This window comes from Lithobates pipiens, unplaced genomic scaffold (genome assembly GCF_037356315.1).
Source record: "Lithobates pipiens isolate NorthernLeopardFrog02 unplaced genomic scaffold, aLitPip1_a1.2 Scaffold_22, whole genome shotgun sequence".
NCBI lineage: Eukaryota > Metazoa > Chordata > Amphibia > Anura > Ranidae > Lithobates > Lithobates pipiens.
This window is the reverse complement of record NW_027507784.1, coordinates 341,598,951-341,617,240: the sequence shown is the minus strand read 5'-3', so window position 1 is coordinate 341,617,240 and position 18,290 is coordinate 341,598,951. Positions and strand designations below refer to the sequence as shown.

The window sequence follows — 18,290 nt, the reverse complement described above, 5'->3', positions numbered from 1 at the left end:
TCCTCCACACCAAACTGGTCAAACCATATCCTTATAGTGATGTTTGTTGAGAAGACCTGGCTCCCCCTTGGCGTTCCAATTCATCCCAAAGGGTATTCGATAGGGTTGGGGTCAGGGATCTGTGCAGGACACTCAAGCTCCTCCACACTGAACCCACCAAACTCATGTCATTAACCACTTCCCACCCGGCCAATGTACATATACGGCCGGGTGGGAGCTCTCTACTTCTGAGAGGACGTTCAGGAACGTCCTTCAGAAGGTGGGGGGATCGCGTGCCCGCGCAGCGGCGCAATCCCGATGTGCTCGTGTCACCCGGACACAGCGCATCTCAGGACGGCAGGAGGGCTCTGGGATTGGCCCTCCTGATCACATTACGGCCGTGTCCAATCATGGCCCTCATGTGATGTAAACAAACAGCCGGTTGCTAGGCAATCGGCTCTCCTCTCCTCACACGGAAGTCGTCGCTGAGGAGAGGAGAGCAGATCGCTGCAGCCGGCTGGTGATCAGTGAGTATGAGCTGTTTTTACAGCTTTTTACTCACTGATCACCAGTCTAGTGTAATACACACATGTCCCTACACGTGTCCCCAAAACACATGTCCCCAAAACACATGTCCCCAAAACACATGTCCCCAAAACACACATGTCCCCAAATAATAAAAAGATATGTCCCCAAATAAAAAAACACAAGTCCCCCACATATGTCCCACTAAAATCACATGTTCCAATGATTATCTGCACACATATGTACGTGATCACCTGCACACATATGTACATGATCATTTGCGTACATATGTCCGTGATCACACAAACCAATTATTATACACTTAACGGAATTTTTTTTACCAAAAACATGTAGCAGAATACATTTTGGCTTAAATTTATGACTATTTGATTTTATTGGATTTCTTTTAAAATAGAAAAAAGAAAATAGTTATTTTTTTCCAAATTTCCTCTTTTTTTGCACTTATTTTGTAAAAAATAAAAAACGGAGTCGTGAATAAATAACACCAAAATAAAGCTCTATTTGTGCGAACAAAATGATAAAAATTTCATTTGGGTACAGCGTAGCATGACCGCGCAATTGTCACTGAAAGTGCGAGAGCGATGAAAGCTGAAAATTGGGCTGGGAAGGAAGGGGGCGAAAGTGCCCTGTATTGTAGTGGTTAATAAACCGACTCTACTTTTCTGGGAAGGCTTTCCAGAAAATATTGGAGTACACCTGTGGGACTTTGAGTCCGATCAGCCAAAGTCATTTTTTTTAGGTCAGATGCTGATGATGGATAAGAAGATCTGGCTCACCATCGGAGTTCCAATTCATCTCAAAGGTGTCCAGTAGGGTTAAGGTCAGGGCTCTGTGCAGGACACTCAAGTTCCTCCACACCAAACTATGTCTTTATGGAGCCAGTTCTACTCTTCTGTGAAGGTTTCTCACAAAATGTTGGTGTCCATCTGTGGAAATTTGCATCCAATCACTTAAAACAGTGGTCTCCAAACTGCGGCCCTTGGCTTGCTTTAACCAGTGATAGTCCCAATGACACCCATGATGGGAGATTGCTTACTCCCACTGATGCTGGTATTGCGCTCCCAACTGGGCACAGTGGTGGTTTTGCAGTGCTCCAGATGTGGATGCGGTGCACAGGCACAGCAAGAACAAAAAGATTGGGGGGGTGTTGGGGCAATTTAGGTGAATCTGGAGATTGCTTATACTAAACAGTAACACATATGGGGCACTGTAATAATCCACCTGTACACACTGTCCCCTACAAAGCTCAGAAATGCACCAGATGGCCAAAAGCTTGTGGACACCTTTGCATCCACTGCGGCCCTTTGCTTGCTTTAACCAGCGACAGTCCCAATGACACCTGTGATGGGAGATTGCTTACTCCCCACTGATGCTGGGACATTTTGTACTTCCGAAGTCCAGTCTGACCCCCCCTAAAGTCTCTTTGTTTAGTAAGTTTGAAGACCCCTGACCTAAACGAACAAAACTGTCAAACTATGTCTTTATGGTGATGTCCATTGAGAAGACGAGTGCCACTTCATTCCATAGGTGTTCTATAGGGTTGAGGTCAGGACTATGTGTAGGACACTCAAGGTCCTCCACACTACACTGGTCAAACCATGATTTTATGGTGATGTTTGTTGAGAAGACCTGGCTCACCATCTGCGTTCCAGTTCATCCCAAAGGTGTTCAGTAGGGTTGAGGTCAGAGCTCTGTGCAGGACACTCAAGTTCCTCCACACCAAATCCACCAAACTATGTATTTATAAAGCTGGCTCTATTCATCTGGGAAGGCTTCCCACAAAATTTTGGAGTTCATCTGTGGGAATTTGTGGCCAATCAGCCAAAAAAACATTTTTTAGGTCAAGTGCCGACGTTGGATGAGAAGACCTTGCTCACCATCGGAGTTCCAATTTGTCTCAAATATGTTCAGGAGGGTTGAAGTCAGGGCTCTGTGCTGGTCAGTTGAGTTCCTCCACATCAAGCTGGTCAAACCATGTCTTTATGGAGCTGGCTTTGTACACAGAAGCACAGTCATGGTGGAACAAGAAAGGGTCTTCAAACTGTTATCACAAGGTTGGAAGAACTCAAATTGTATACGTCTTCGTATGATGTAGTAACTTCATCACCTGTATGGGGGGGGGGGTTCTCATACAGTCGATCATTTAGGCTGCATTCACACCTGAGCGTAGCTTTTCAAGAGTTTTTTGCGGCGTTTTTTGCCGCGATTCGCGGCATTTTTTGCCGCGTTTTGTCGCGAATTTGTGCAGGGCAAAAGGTCACCAATGTTAAAAGAAGAAAAACGCCCAAATCAGCCTGATTCGTGCGACAAAAAAGGGTCCGGAACTTGTTTGAGCTTCAGGCGTAGGGCTTAAGGCGACTTGGAGTGGAGATGTGAACCATCTCCATTGAGAATAATGGATTTTTTTCCCCTCCAGCGTTTTGTAGCTTCAGGCGTCAAGCTACAAAACGCTCAGGTGTGAATGCAGCCTTAGTGTACCCTTTACTTTCAGGTATGGGAGCACAAGACCCCCTTGCTGCCTCTGCATGGCACAGGGGAGGAGCCTAAGCCACGTGCAAGCTCTGCCTTTCAGAAAGATGTACCTTGCATGGGGATTCAGAGAACTCAGGTGGCAGATCCAGGGAAGCACATGGGGAAGAGCAGAAAAGGTGCATACAGCAGACATAAAACTTTGCCCAGTACGAGGACAGTATATAACAGGATTAAAAAAAAGAAGTCGGTATATTGAAGGATGACCAAAAACAGAAGAGCATAATTTTCAAGCATCCAAAGCAAAAAGCAGCAGTGCTAGGAGATCAACTTGGTGCTCGATGTGATCTGCCATCACTGCTGGTTTGTGGTATGGATGCCTAAAGGGTTAGTTAGCTTTTACAAAACACCTGCCTATGCATGTGAATGGTGCCTGTAGGAAAAAACTAACTGTGCAGCTTTGACCAAAGTTGGCTGTAGGTGTAGCCCATTTATGTACCTCTCAAAGCCTGGCTGAAAGACTCCCAGAGATGCCCCCCCCCTGTCCCCCGTCCTGCCTTGTTGCTGGGACATTGCTAAGACACTCCCAGCTGCAAGGGCTCACCTCCACCATCACAGGAGGAAGCTTTTTCTCCAAATCAAAACCACCTTCCATGCACTCTCTAGCCTTTTGCAGTAGCTCTGAGCTCAGCAATGCTACAATGGAGGAAATAGCAAACTACAAATGGGGGGGGGGGGGGGGGAGGGGGGGTTTGAGAGTTCACACCTGTAGTGCTGAGGGTGAGCAGTAACAGCTGGGAGTGTCTTAGCAACCTCCTAGCAACAAGGCAGGACAGGATGATGCCATCACTGGGAGTTTTTTTGGGAGGCACATAGATGATCTATACCCATAGCAATGCCATTATCCAGCCCTAGTCAAAGCTGCACAGTTTGTTCCTATCTACAGGCACCCCTTATCTGTATAGGCAGTTTTTTGGTAAAGGTGAACTAATCATTTAAAAAAAATACTTTAGTATTTTGGACATCTGTCAACAGATCTCCTGTTTTTTGAATTGGTATTGCGCTCCCAACTGGGCACAGTGGTGGTTTTGCAGTGCTCCAGATGTGGATGCAGAGCTGGGTTCCCCCGGCAGCAGAACCAGTCATTTCCTTGTCTGAAACCGTAAAGTACACATTCACTTTAAAAATGAGGAAACAAAATAAGAAACAAATGGTTTGGCTTTTGACCTACCCTTCCACGTTCCACCTGTGTGGTCAGCATCACCACCATGGATGAGCCCTGCTCCCATGTCATCTGCCAGAAGTCCGAACAGGTGGTGGGCAGGGGGCCCTGGCATGCGATGTAGCGGTTTATTATGCTGGAAGAAGGGATTTCCATCTGTGGACGATAAAGCAGAATTCTTATGTGTGGAATCTTTTTTTTTTTTTTGGAGGGACTGCTACAACTGTGGAGAGGGTCCCTGTAGTCCCTATTTTTCTTACAACCACCATCAGAATAACACACCCTCCATATGGTAGAAAATACTTTATTCCTGGCCTTCTTTCTACCTTTCTCAATACCCTTACCACTGCGATACGACACCCTACAACATGACCCTTCATATTGTAGAAAATGCTGCTCCTGACCTCTCTACCTTTATGATTACATCCACCATCGGGGTATCACACCCTCCAATGTGACCCCCCATATGGTAGTAAGTACTCTGCTTCTGGCATTTTCTCTACCTTTGTAATTACATCCACCATCAGGATATCACACATCCAACATGACCTTCCATATTGTAGAAAGTACTCTGCTCCTGACCTCTCTACCTTTCTGATTACATCCACCATCGGGGTATCACACCCTCCAATGTGACCCCCCATATGGTAGTAAGTACTCTGCTTCTGGCATTTTCTCTACCTTTGTAATTACATCCACCATCAGGATATCACACATCCAACATGACCCTCCATATTGTAGAAAATACTCCGCTCCTGACCTTTCTACCTGATTGCAGCCACCATCGAGATATCACATTCACCAATGTGACCCTCCATATGGTAAAAAATGCTCTGCTCTTGGTACTTTCTCTACCTTTCTCAAAACCTTTATTGTGGAGAGCATCATTGCAGTCCCTATTTTTCTCCACCATCAGCAAAACACACCCTTCAACATGACCCTCCGTATTGCAGAAAATGCTGCTCCTGACCTTCTTCTCTACCTTTGTAATTGCATCCACTATCAGGATATCACACGCTCCAATGTGACCCTCCAAAATGGTTGAAAGTACTCTGCTCCTGGCCTTCTCTCTACCTTTGTAATTACACCCACCACAACTCCAACAAGGCCATCCATAAGACAGAAAATACTACGCTCCTGACCTTACTACCTGATTACATCCAGCACTAGCAAATCACATTCTCCAACGGGACCCTCCATATGGTAGAAAATACTCCTGACCTTCTCTCTACCTTTCTCAATAACCTTACCACTGGGATATCACACCTCCAACATGACCCTCCATATTCCAAAAAATGCTGCTCCTGACCTCCTCCCTACCTTTTCAGTTGGGATATCACACCCTCCAACATGACCCTCCATAAGGCAGAAAATACTCTGGTCCTGGCCTTCTCTCTACCTTTCTGATTACATCCCCCACTGGGATATCACAACCTCCAAAGTAACCCTATAAATGATAGAAAGTACTCTGCTCCTGGCCTTCTCTCTACATAGTGCAGAGTTCAGAGGTGCGCTGTGTACGTAGTGCAGAGTTCAGAGGTGCGCTGTGTACGTAGTGCAGAGTTCAGAGGTGCGCTGTGTACGTAGTGCAGAGTTCAGAGGTGCGCCCCGTGTGCAGAGTTCAGAGGTTCCCCCCCGTGTGCAGGGTTCAGAGGCTCCCCCCCGTGTGCAGGGTTCAGAGGCTCCCCTCCGTGTGCAGGGTTCAGAGGCTCCCCCCCGTGTGCAGGGTTCAGAGGTGCACCCCGCGCGCAGGGTGCAGAGTGCAGAGGCGCGCCCCGCGTGCAGGGTGCAGAGGTGCGCTGTGTGCAGAGTTCAGAGGTGCGCTGTGTACAGAGTGCAGAGATCAGAGGTGCGCTACATACAGAGTTGCGCTGTGTACCAAGTGCGGTGTTGAGAACTGCGCTACATACAGAGTATAAGGTTTACTGGTGTTCTATGCAAAGTGTGCAAGAATCCGCTCTCTTTCACATCTCACTTCCAACCCTCCCTCTAGATGCGAGGGCCACATGAAGTGACCTGGAGGGCCAGATTTGGCGGGTGGGCATTGTGTTTGACGTGTGTTATGGAGGATTCCCGGTGAGGTTGTGAAATCCTCGTGTTGGGTGTAATGAAAAACGTAGCGAGAAGTCTGGGAACACAGTATATGGAGACGCTCATACTGGAAGGCCTGACTCAGTGAGGGGTATTTCTTGGAAGAAGTAAGGAGCTCGACTTGCTACTGATCAGAGAGGCTTTAAATCACTCAGCAGAACATGTGTTCCGGGAATGCCTGTTTATATAAAAGCTGAGAATCATGTTTCCAGCATGGCTGCCAAAACCCCTCCTGGCCTGAGGTCACTGACACCGTGACAAAAGGATGGCGGTGGTTTATGTATGCAGCCAGCCTGCACCGGAGTACCTCTGTACTGCAATACTAGGATAGCAGCCTTTTCCCGATTATTATTATATCCATACAGGACAATGCTTACCAGACATTTCCTCAAGTAGTCCAAAGTTGACCTGTCCCCAAATCTATCTGAGCTGAGCACAGTGAAGAAGTGCTGTGCCCCTTGGTGCCAATGTCCGTCTTCAATCTGCCCCCTGGGGCACCCCTCAGATCTCGGGGACGCCCTTGCACCTCTCCTGCCCTCCTATCGTCCTCCTCCAGAACTTGCATTTTGTGCTTCCCAGCTTCCTCCCCCCCCCTCCTCCTTCCCGGAAGCAGCACAAGCTAAGCGGGAGCACTGTGATGTAATGAAGGGTGGGGGACTGTTGACTTCTGATGGGGTGCTCTGGACATCTAATCTAACAGATACCACCAGCCCTTTGAGGGCAACCATAAGGCTGATGTGGCCTGCAATGAAATAGAGTTTGACACCCCGGTCTAAATGGGATAGGTCCAGGAAAATAATATATATATATAATATCACTATTGCCAAGTACACTAGAGCAGTGGTTTCTAACCACAGGGCCACAGGCCCACTGCCAGGCTGCAGTCTCCCCTCTCGCCAGATCCCTTAACCTACCACAGGGCCTCCCAGCACCCATAGTGCCCCTCAGCCTGCTGTAAAGCCTCCAGACATAGACAGTGTTCCTCAGCCCCTTCCAGAAACCTCATCCCCTACAAAGCCACCAATTCTGTGGAAAACTCCCTTTCCCCGAGCCTCTACACCCCCAACCTTCCACAGTCCTTCAACCTCAAAAAGGTGTTCCCAGCCCCCCCCCAGAAACCTAAACCCCTACAGAGCCACCAATTCTGCTGAAGAGTCCCCCGCCCTCAGCCTCCACAGAGCCCCACAGCCTCCACCCCAACCACCACCCCCACCACAATGCTCTTCTGCATTCTACAGAGCCTTCAGCCCTCCAGTGGCATTAATCTCAAGAAGTCTTCCCTCCAGAAATCCAGAAATCCCATCCTCTACAGAGCCACTAATTCTACTAAAGAGGCCCCTGCCCTCAGCATCCATAGAGCCCCTACCCCCCCAATCTCCCACAGTGCCCTCCCCACCGCCCAACCTTCTACAATGTCCCTCAGCATGCTGCAGAGTCTCCAGACCTCCCATAGTGCCTTCGATCTCCAAAAGTATTCCCCAGCCCCCTCCAGAAACCTCATACAGAGCTACTAATTCTGCTGAAGAATCCCAACTTTCCACAGTGCCCCCCCCCCAACTTTTCAGTGTCCCTCACTCAGAGCTTCCAACCCTCCTCAATGCCTTCAACCTCCAGTAGTGTCCCCCCCCCCCCCCCACCCCCCAGAAACCTTACCCCCTAAAGAGCCACGAAGTCTGCTGAACAGCCCCCCCCCCACCACCACCCTTACCTGTTCCACAAGCCCCACCTTTTCCCCACAGTGACACCCGGCCCCATCCCGCATTTTAATCTGTGTTTCCCATTCCCACACTGTAGTTGTGTCCGTATAATACTTTTTGGAAGAATTTATTGGACACTGGTCTCAAAAAGGTTAAGGACTCAATCTAGAGCGGTGGTCTCCAAACTGCGGCCCAGGAGCTGGATGTGGCCCTTCACTTGCTTTTATCCAAATATAGGGCACTAGTTCTCTCATGGACACCAATGATGGGGCACTATTCCTCCCACTGATACCAATGATGGGGCACTATTCCCTCCCCTGACACCAATGATGGGGCACTATTCCCTCCCCTGACACCAATGATGGGGCACTATTCCCTCCCCGACACCAATGATGGGGCACTATTCCTCCCACTGACACCAATGATGGGGCACTATTCCTCCCATTGATGCTAACAATAGGAGCACTATTCCTCCCACCAATACCAATGATGGGACTATTCCCTCCCCTGACACCAATGATGGGGCACTATTCCTCACACTGATATCAATGATGGGACACTATTCCTCCCACTGATGGGACACTATTCCTCCCACTGACACCAATAATGCAGAACTATTCCTCCCACTGATACCAACTATGGGGCACTATTCCTCCCACTGACACCAATAATGGGGAACTATTCCACCCACTGACACCAATGATGGGACATTATTCCTCCCATTGATACTAACAATAGAGCACTATTCCTCCCACCAATACCAATGATGGGGCACTATTCCTCACACTGATATCAATGATGGACACTGTTCCCTCCCCTGACACCAATGATGGGGAACAATTCCTCCCACTGATACCAACTATGGGGCACTATTCCTCCCACTGACACCAATGATGGGGCACTATTCTTCCCACTGACACCAATGATGGGGCACTATTCTTCCCACTGATACCAATGATGGGGCACTATTCCTCCCACTGACACCAATGATGGTGCACTATTCTCCCACTGACACCAATGATGGGGCACTATTCCTCCCACAGATCCTGTGCACCAATGATAGGGCACTATTCCTCCCACTGACACCAATGATGGGGCACTATTCCTCCCACTGACACCAATGATGGTGCACTATTCTCCCACTGACACCAATGATGGGGCACTATTCCTCCCACTGACACCAATGATAGGGCACTATTCCTCCCACTGACACCAATGATGGGGCACTATTCCTCCCACTGACACCAATGATGGGGAACTATTCTTCCCACTGACACCAATGATTGGGCACTATTCCTCCCATTGATAGGAATCTAAGCAGTCACCATGGATAAGTTTGCTATGCCCCTAACATTCCTACTCTGTGGGGCCACGGTATATGTTGTCGCCATTCTCATTTTCCAATGGTGACCTTGTCCTCAGAAGATGATCGGCAGCGATACTCACATTAATATAATTTGCATTGATGTAATCGTCCCCGCTGTGCAATATAACTCGCGTGGCATCGTCTGCGGAGAGAAGAGAAGGCGGAGGGACAGTCAGGTTACTGGTGGAGGATGTTCATATTCTGAGCACAGAGAGGAGAGTGAAATATTCATAGGAGGCGAGATCAGCGCAGGAGGAGATCAAAAACCCAAACAGACATCAATGGGAGACGGCAGAGAGGGGAGACGGCAAAGCTAATCATTAATGGATGAAAGAAGTCCGTGGACAAGCACAGAGCTCCGGAAAGGACTGAACGTAGCCATCAGACTGGCGCTGCTTGGCGACACACGCGGGGCCCCGTTATTCCTTCCTTTGGGGGCCCAGATCATGTTAAAAGTCACGTTTTAACCCCTTCAATTCCCGGGCACTTTCACGCCCCTTCTTATTACAATTGCGCGGTCATGTAACACTGTACCCAAATGAAATATGGTATTTAATCACTACTAGAGTTTTTCATTTTTTTATATATTTAAAAAGACTGAAAATGTTGAAAAAAAATATTTTTTTTTCTTAATTTCCGTTATAAAATTTTGCAAACAAATAATTCTTAGATCAAAATGTCTTCTGCTACATCTCTTTGGTGAAAATAACGCAGATCGGTGTACGTTAATTAGTCTGTAGGAAAGTTAGAGAGTCCACAAACCATGGGATATATGTAATTTGTTCTTTTTTTTTTTTTATTTAAATTTTTTTATGATTTATTTATTTTTTTTTTTTTTTTTTTTACTTCAGCCCCCCGGAAGATTTGGCTGCTCAATGACCAGGCCATTTTTTAGCGATACGGCACTGCGTCGATTTAACTGACAATTGCGCGGTCGTGCGATGCTGTACTTAAACTAAACTGACGTCCTTTTTTTCCCCCACAAAGAGCTTCCTTTTGGTGGTATTTGATCACCTCTGCGGTTTTTATTTTTTGCGCTATAGACAAAAGAAGAGCGACAATTTAGAAAAAAAAAAACAACAACAAAAAAAAAAAATATCTTTTTGCTATAATAAATATCCCAAATTAAAAAACAAAAAAAACAAAAAAAAAAAAAAACACATTTTTTTCCCCAGGTTTAGGCCGATATGTATTCTTCTACATATTTTTGAAAAAAAAATAAAAAAAAATAAAAAATAAATCGCAATAAGCGTATATTGATTTGTAGACGCTATAACTTTTGCGCAAACCAAACGGGATAGAGTTATGGCATTTTTATTATTATTATTTTTTTTTTTTTACTAGCAATGGCGTTTTTTTTTTTTTATCGGGACTGCGATATTGCAGTGGACAGTTCGGACACATTTTTGGGACCAATGACATTTATACAGCGATCAGAGCTATAAAAATGCACTGATTACTGTATAAATGTCACTGCCAGGGAAGGAGTTAAACACTGGGGGGGGGGGGGGGGGGGGGGCGATCAAGGGGGTTAAATGTGTTCCTTAGGTGTGTTCTGTAGGGGGGATGGGACTGATTAGGGTAAGAGCGAGACTTCGTGTGAACACACGATCTGCCTCTACTTCCCTGAAAGAACCGGGATATGTGTGCGTTTACGTTCTCATTCTGTAACGAGCCAATCGCGGGTACCCGGCGGTCATCGTGCCCGCCGGGCACTCGCATTGGCTCCAGGGACACGCTTCGGGCGCCGCCTTAAAGAGCCGATGTACAGCTACGACGGGTCGTGCAGGGGAGCCAACCTGCCGCAGTATAACTATATATAACACACTAACACTGTACTACTCTGGGGAAGTGATAGGGATTTTTTTTTTTTTTAACACATTATGATTGCTTATATCAGTGAATTTAACTGGAATAAGCAACCATTTTTACAGAGTGAAATGGATTCATTCGGTGTGTATTGTTGCGATTGGCCACAGCCAATCACTTGGTACAGATGGGCTCTGAGTGTCCCTGTCTGTACCATGTGATCCCTGTGACCAATCACAGCTATCAACACAATGGTACAAAATTAAAAATGGTATAAATCAAAGCTATGCATCGTTTACAACTGTCACGTGATCTGCTGTGATTGGTCACAGCGATCCCATAGTACTGGCAGTGGGCCCGGTACACTGATCAGTCATTGGCCACGTCTGGTGGGCACAGGCAGTAACAGGTCACACCACAGCGTGGCCCCATACGCGTTTCGGGAGGACGTCATGTGACGTCCACCCGCAACGACAAAAGTCCCGCCCAGCTATTATTTGATAACAGGCTGGGTGGGAAGTGGTACATTCACTTATATATTTTCATTCCCTGCCCCCCATATCAATATGCCGATTACATTTTGAAATAAAATCTTTTTTTTTTTCTTTTCTACACATCTTATTTTAGAACCAGTGATATCACTGGGTTTATGTGCTTCTCTACGCATTTCAGGTCTGATAATGGCTGGTGGGAGGGGTCCGCAAGCCGTCTGCATGCCAATAAAGTCTGCCCACTCCTCCAGAATGACACCCGCCCATCAAGGAACTGTAAAGTGTCTTGTTTATAATATATTTTATATAAAATAAAATTATGTTTTTTTTTAGAAGAAATGTAACCATTAAACTGCAGAAATAAGAATGAAGTCCAGAAGAGAACATTTCTCTCTCGGATCCTTCACCCCCATCGCCGCTCTGCCTGTGATGATCCATCAGAAAAGAAAGAATAATAAATGAGCTCTTCTTCTTCTTCTCTTGGGCCGGGGAGGAATGAATGGAAAATTAAAGAGAGAGGAGTAACGCAGAGGAAAAAGCGAGGAGGGATGAGCGGACGGAGCGGGACAGTCAGGAAGGAGGAACAGAGGAAGAGGGACTGACAGACGGAGGGAGGGAAGGGAGAGGATGACGGACAAAAGGCTGAGCAGAGGACAAGCTGCAGAGATCTTCTCACCAGATACAGACATTTATGATGGAATTATTCTTGTTGGATGAGGTCGGGGTCAGTGTGCACAGCGCACCATCCTAGGAAGACCAGGGATCTTTTTTCTTTTGTTTTTTAGCAGGTCAGACTGCACTTAAAGGAAAATTCCCTGTTTAGGTTACATTAACACCAGTGTGAATTGTAGCAGCAATTCCTCCGGCAGCTCTCAGTGGAAAGATGCTCTGGGGGGCCTCAATGACTGCAATGATGGGTCCCCAGCGGCCCCACCTGTTTGCGGCTCTCTGCACAGCAATGCTCTGCCTGCAATGCTCTGGGGGCCTCAATGACAGCAATGCTCTGAGTGCAATGTGCTGGGGGCGTTAATGACAGGTCACCGTCGCCCACCTATTCGCAGCTCTCTACAAAGCAATGCGCTGGGGGCCTCAATGGCAGCACTGCTCTGGGGGCCTCAATGGCAGCACTGCGCTGGGGGCCTCAATGGCAGCACTGCGCTGGGGGCCTCAATGGCAGCACTGCGCTGGGGGCCTCAATGGCAGCACTGCGCTGGGGGCCTCAATGGCAGCACTGCGCTGGGGGCCTCAATGGCAGCACTGCGCTGGGGGCCTCAATGGCAGCACTGCGCTGGGGGCCTCAATGGCAGCACTGCGCTGGGGGCCTCAATGGCAGCACTGCTCTGGGGGCCTCAATGGCAGAACTGCTCTGGGGGCCTCAATGACAGCAATGCTTGGACTGCAATGCTCTGGGGGCCTCAATGACAGCAATGCTTGGACTGCAATGCGCTGGGGGCCTCAATGGCAGCAATGCGCTGGGGGCCGGGGCCTCAATGGCAGCAATGCGCTGGGGGCCTCAATGGCAGCAAGGCTCTGACTGCAATGCTCTGGGGGCCTCAATGACAGCAATGCTCTGGGGGCCTCAATGGCAGCAATGCGCTGGGGGCCTCAATGGCAGCAAGGCTCTGACTGCAATGCTCTGGGGGCCTCAATGACAGCAATGCTCTGGGGGCCTCAATGACAGCAATGCTCTGGGGGCCTCAATGACAAGTCACCTGCGGCCACACCTATTTGCGGCTCTCTGCAAAGCAATGCTCGGACTGCAATGCTCTGGAGGCCTCAATGCTAAAATGCAGTAAAGAGACATTTGTTGTTATATCAATTCTGATGCATTTACTAATGTTTAGCAATTGGTGGATTATGATTTTAAACCCCGCCCCCCACTGTTTATCTTCTGCGCAGAGCCAGTCATAAATGTTGATTTTCTCAACAAACTGAAAGCTGTGTGTTTCCAGGTTCTGAGTGCCGCTCTCACGGGGAATGGGCCAAAACAGCGCCTTTTGTATCTCCTGGGACTTGTAGTCCCACTGCAGATGAAGAGCCGCAGTTAGTTACGTTATCAATAGGTGGCAGCAGAGTCTCAGCATGGGATTTCAGGCACACAATCCACGGTAACTTACAAGGCGAAATGTCTCGGTATCGATTCTTACAGATGTTCTGAGGTAATTTGGCACACGACATTGTCATCCCGGGCTTCTTCCTGTACAGTTGCTGAAAGAGACAAAGACGGTGAAATTTAGCGGCGGTGAGGAGCGTCATCATCAAGCATCAGCTTCCTTTTTTGTTCTCTTCTCCAATGAGAAGAGTTATTTTACCAATTATACTGGCTATAGAAATCTATAGAGAGAGAGAGAGAGAGAGAGAGAAATATGAATGTAAGCTCGCTAGCCTTTTGTTTGTTAGGATGCAGGTTGCTAGGGCACAGGTGGGCTTTGCCACCTTGCATCCTTTGTTGCTAGGATGCAGGCAGCTCTTGTACTCCTATACAGAGACTGGCCTCTCAATGAGGCTCACATAACTGAATTATCGCTTTAGAGTGGAGAGACCCTCTAAGTAAGTGCGAGCATTACATCACACTGTGCCAGGACCGTCCCGTTGAGCAGACCCTCAGCCAGCTGTATCATCGACTCCCTCAGGGTATCGTCCTCGGAGTGAATGCTATCTCTGGGTGTTTTCTCCGGGATGTATTGGAAGTCCGGCTCATTTTCCATCCTCTCTTCCACGATATCATAAACCGCTGGGGACAGAAAACATAATTAGAAATAGATTCTAAATCATTAATGCCTACAGATGAGGTGCCAGGAGCTGTACTGGTAATGCATTAGAGACAGAAGCAGGTGCCAGGCGCTGTACTGCTGGCTCCTTGGGGACAGACTGTGGTGCCTCGGTGTGTTTTCATGTGATCTGCCTGATGAGACATATAGGAGGTGCCATATCCCACCACATGCAGCAAGGGTCTTTAAACTTTCTAAACAAAGGGCCAGTTTACGGTCCTTCAGACTCTATGGGGGTCGAACTGTAGCCATTGGGATTAGGTAAGGATTCTGTCTTCAGCGGGAAAAAAATAATGCCCCCATCGTGGGGTGTCATGGGGAGCATTTGGGCCCATCGTCGGGTGTCAACGGGAGCATTTGGGCACCATCGTCGGGTGTCAACGGGAGCATTTGGGCCCCATCGTCGGGTGTCAACGGGAGCATTTGGGCCCCATCGTCGGGTGTCAACGGGAGCATTTGGGCCCCATTGTCGGGTGTCAACGGGAGCATTTGGGCTCCATCGTCGGGTGTCAACGGGAGCATTTGGGCCCCATCGTCGGGTGTCAATAAGAGCAATTGGGCCCCATTGTTGGGTGTCATTGGAAGCAATTGGTCTCCATCGTAGGGTCTCATTGTGAGCAATTGGGCCCACAAGGGTCAGGTAAAAGCAAGCAAAGGATGCACGTGGCCCCTGGGTCACAGTTTGGAGACCACTGACAGAGGAACACAAGCAATTCATGTACCTGCAAAATTCCAGCAACAACTGAATAAGAGGAGATTTCCATCACACTGGAGAGACTACCTCTTGTTTCCAGGATTCGTTGATGTTCTGCCTCCATGCCAGGAAGCAAAGGAAAATCTCCCCAGTAGAGGACACACAGCTTAAAAATAAACTCCAAAATGTTCTAACCATTCCTTAAATCAACCTTTATTGTCCAGGGTGGGTTCCTCCAGAGGTTGCTAGAGGGTCCTTGGCTAGCCTATATTGTAAAGGACATTCTCACTCCACCAACGTAAGGGGTCCTTGTCTTTCTAATATAAATCTAAGGAGCCCTCTGACGACCACCAGTGTAAGGGATGTCCTTCAACTGACCAATGTGAAATGTGAGGGGGTCCCCTCGACCCACTGACCACCAATTTAAGGGGACATTGCAGTTTCCCCAATCTTTTCTTGTCTAGCTTTATATTACCATGTTCCATGGTTATACAGAGCATTGTTATTATTATTATATCTACAACTTACCAATCATGTTCACATATTGGGAACTTTACATTTATTATTATACCAAACCTTCACCAAGGAAAGGAAGGTACAAGGCTTTAACTCCTTCCTTACCTGACCAATTCTGGCATTTCTCTCCTACATAGAAAAATCAGCATTTGTTTGCTAGAATTACTCAGAACCCCCAAACATTATAAAAATATTTTTTTTTAGCAGAGACCTTTGAGAATAAAATGGCAGTTGTTGCAATTTTTATTATGTCACACGGTATTTGCACAGCAATTTTTCAATGCAAATTTTTGGAAAAAAACACACTTTAATGAATTTTAAAGCAAAAAAAAAAAACGAATATATAATCAAATTTGGTAAAATATAAAAGATGATGTTACGGCAAGTAAACAGATACCCAACATTTCACTTTTTAACCTCTTTCCTACCAGCTCACACCGCTATATGACGGCAAAGTGCCACGGGTGCGCAAAACAACGTACCCGTGAGTCGCTGCGTCACTGGCAGCTAGCGGGCGCATGCCCCCGCGGACTCGATGTCCGCCAAAGGGCCCCCGAGCGTGACACGGAGAGGCAGAACGGGGAGATGCCTACGCAAACAAGGCATTTCTCTGTTCTGCCTAGCGACGTGACAGGGATCTACTGCTCCTAGTGATCAGGAGCAGTGAGCCCATCCCCCCCCTACAGTTAGAACACAGATAGGGAACACACTTAACCCCTTGATCGCTAACCTAGTGTTTAACTCCTTCCCTGCCAGTGACATTTACACAGTAATCGGTGCACTTTTATAGCACCGATCGCTGTATAAATGCCAATGGTCCCAAAATAGTGTCAATAGCGTCCGATCTGTCTGCCGCAATGTCGCAGTCACAATAAAAAATTTAAAAAAAAACAAAAAAAAAAAAAAACGCAGATCGCCACCATTACAAATAATAAAAAAATAAAAAAAAAGAATAATAAAAATGGCATAAATCTTTCCCCTATTTTGTGCAAACCAATCAATATACACATTGCAATTTTTTTATTTTTTTTTTTACCAAAATATGTAGAAAAATACATATCGGTCTAATCTGATGAAGAAATTCGTTTTTTTTTTCCATTTTTCGGGGGATATTTATTATAGCAAAAAGTAAAAAATATTGCTTTTTTTTCAAAATGTTCGCTTTTTTTTTTGTTTATAGCGCAAAAAATAAAAACCGCAGAGGTAATCAAATTTCACCAAAAGAAAGCTCTATTTGTGGGGGGAAAAAGGACGTCAATTTTATTTGGGTGAAACGTCGCACGACCGGGCAATTGTCAGTTAAAGCGAAGCAGTGCCGTATCGCAAAAAAAAAAAAAAAAAAAAAAAAAGGGCTTGGTCAGGAAGGGGGTAAATCATTTCCGGAGCTGAAGTGGTTAAAATTGTCGCTGCCCTTTATGGGGCAGCACAGTAGTGTAGTGGTTAGCACTCTCACCTAGCAGTAAGAAGGGTTGCTGGTTTGAATCCCAACCATGACACTACCTGCCTGGAGTTTGCATGTTCTCCCTGTGCCTGTGTGGGTTTCCTCCGGGTACTCCGGTTTCCTCCCACAACCCAAAGACATGCAGGGAGGTTAATTGGCTTCTGCCCAAAATTGGCCCCTAGTATATGAATGGGGTCCTTGGATTGTGGGCTCCTTGAGGGTAGGGACCGATGTGAGTGTGTGCAATGTACAGGGATAGGGACAATTGTAGATTCTCACTCAGGTTGAACTGGATGGACTGGTGTCTTTATTCAACCTTAGCAACTATGAAAATTGGGCACACTCGTAACAATGGCACCAAACTACCAAACGTTAAAACCTCCATAGGAGACGCTTTAAAAATGTTTAGAGTTACTAGAGGTATAGCGCTAGAATTATTGCTCTCGCTCGGGGGCGATACCGCACATGTGTGGTGCAAACGCCAATTACATACGCATGGACGACCTACGTATGCGTTTGCTTCTGTATGCGAGCACAAGGGGACGGAGCGCTTTAAAAAAATGTTATTCGTGTTTTTTTTTTTTACAAGGTTTCCTTTAAAAAAATAAAAATGTTGATCACTTGTAAAGATCCCTTCTAATCTGAAGAAGGCATGATAGGTCTTCTTTATGGAGACATCCGGGGTCAAATACCCCAGATATCTCCTCTACCCTGGAAAAACATGAGACTCGATCTCCGCTTTCCAGGGGACAAAAATGGCGGTGTTTACATCTGCCAGAGCCGCAAGTGACGTCATAGCGCTACTTCCGGTCTCCTAGAATCATAGAGATGGCCGGAGACCATCCAGGCCAGCTCTATGGTAACCCTCTGCGGCCATTGGTTATCCGGCTCCCCGATCACACAGGAGAGCCTGGAGAGGCGCTGTTGGGCGGCGGGGGGGGGGGGGGGGATGTGTTGTCACCTCCCGCTGCCTGTAAGAGCAATCCAGCGGCTAATCAGCTGCAAGGATGGCTTTTACAAGAGAGGGAATCGCCAGCTGAAAACAAAGATATCTGGATGATGCCTGTGGCTACGGACATCATCCAGATAACTCTACTTCAGGTCCAGGACGTTGTATGATGTCCAGGACGTTGTATGATGTCCAGGACGTTGTATGATGTCCAGGACGTTGTATGATGTCCTATGGATCGGGGAGTGG

The 18,290-nt window shown here is 47.2% G+C and overlaps 1 protein-coding gene across 1 annotated transcript in view; it reads right to left on the bottom strand.

The window, feature by feature from the left end:
- The window catches only part of PTPN4 (protein tyrosine phosphatase non-receptor type 4), a 172,009-nt gene that overhangs the window by 19,624 nt on the left and 134,095 nt on the right, over window positions 1–18,290 (bottom strand). The window contains exons 18-22 of the mRNA XM_077450205.1: window positions 15,164–15,301; window positions 14,238–14,420; window positions 13,788–13,878; window positions 9,451–9,512; window positions 4,226–4,372 (exon numbers count right to left, since the gene is read on the bottom strand). Coding sequence (XP_077306331.1) covers window positions 4,226–4,372; window positions 9,451–9,512; window positions 13,788–13,878; window positions 14,238–14,420; window positions 15,164–15,301 — 621 coding nt within the window. The remainder of the gene's footprint in view (window positions 1–4,225; window positions 4,373–9,450; window positions 9,513–13,787; window positions 13,879–14,237; window positions 14,421–15,163; window positions 15,302–18,290) is intronic.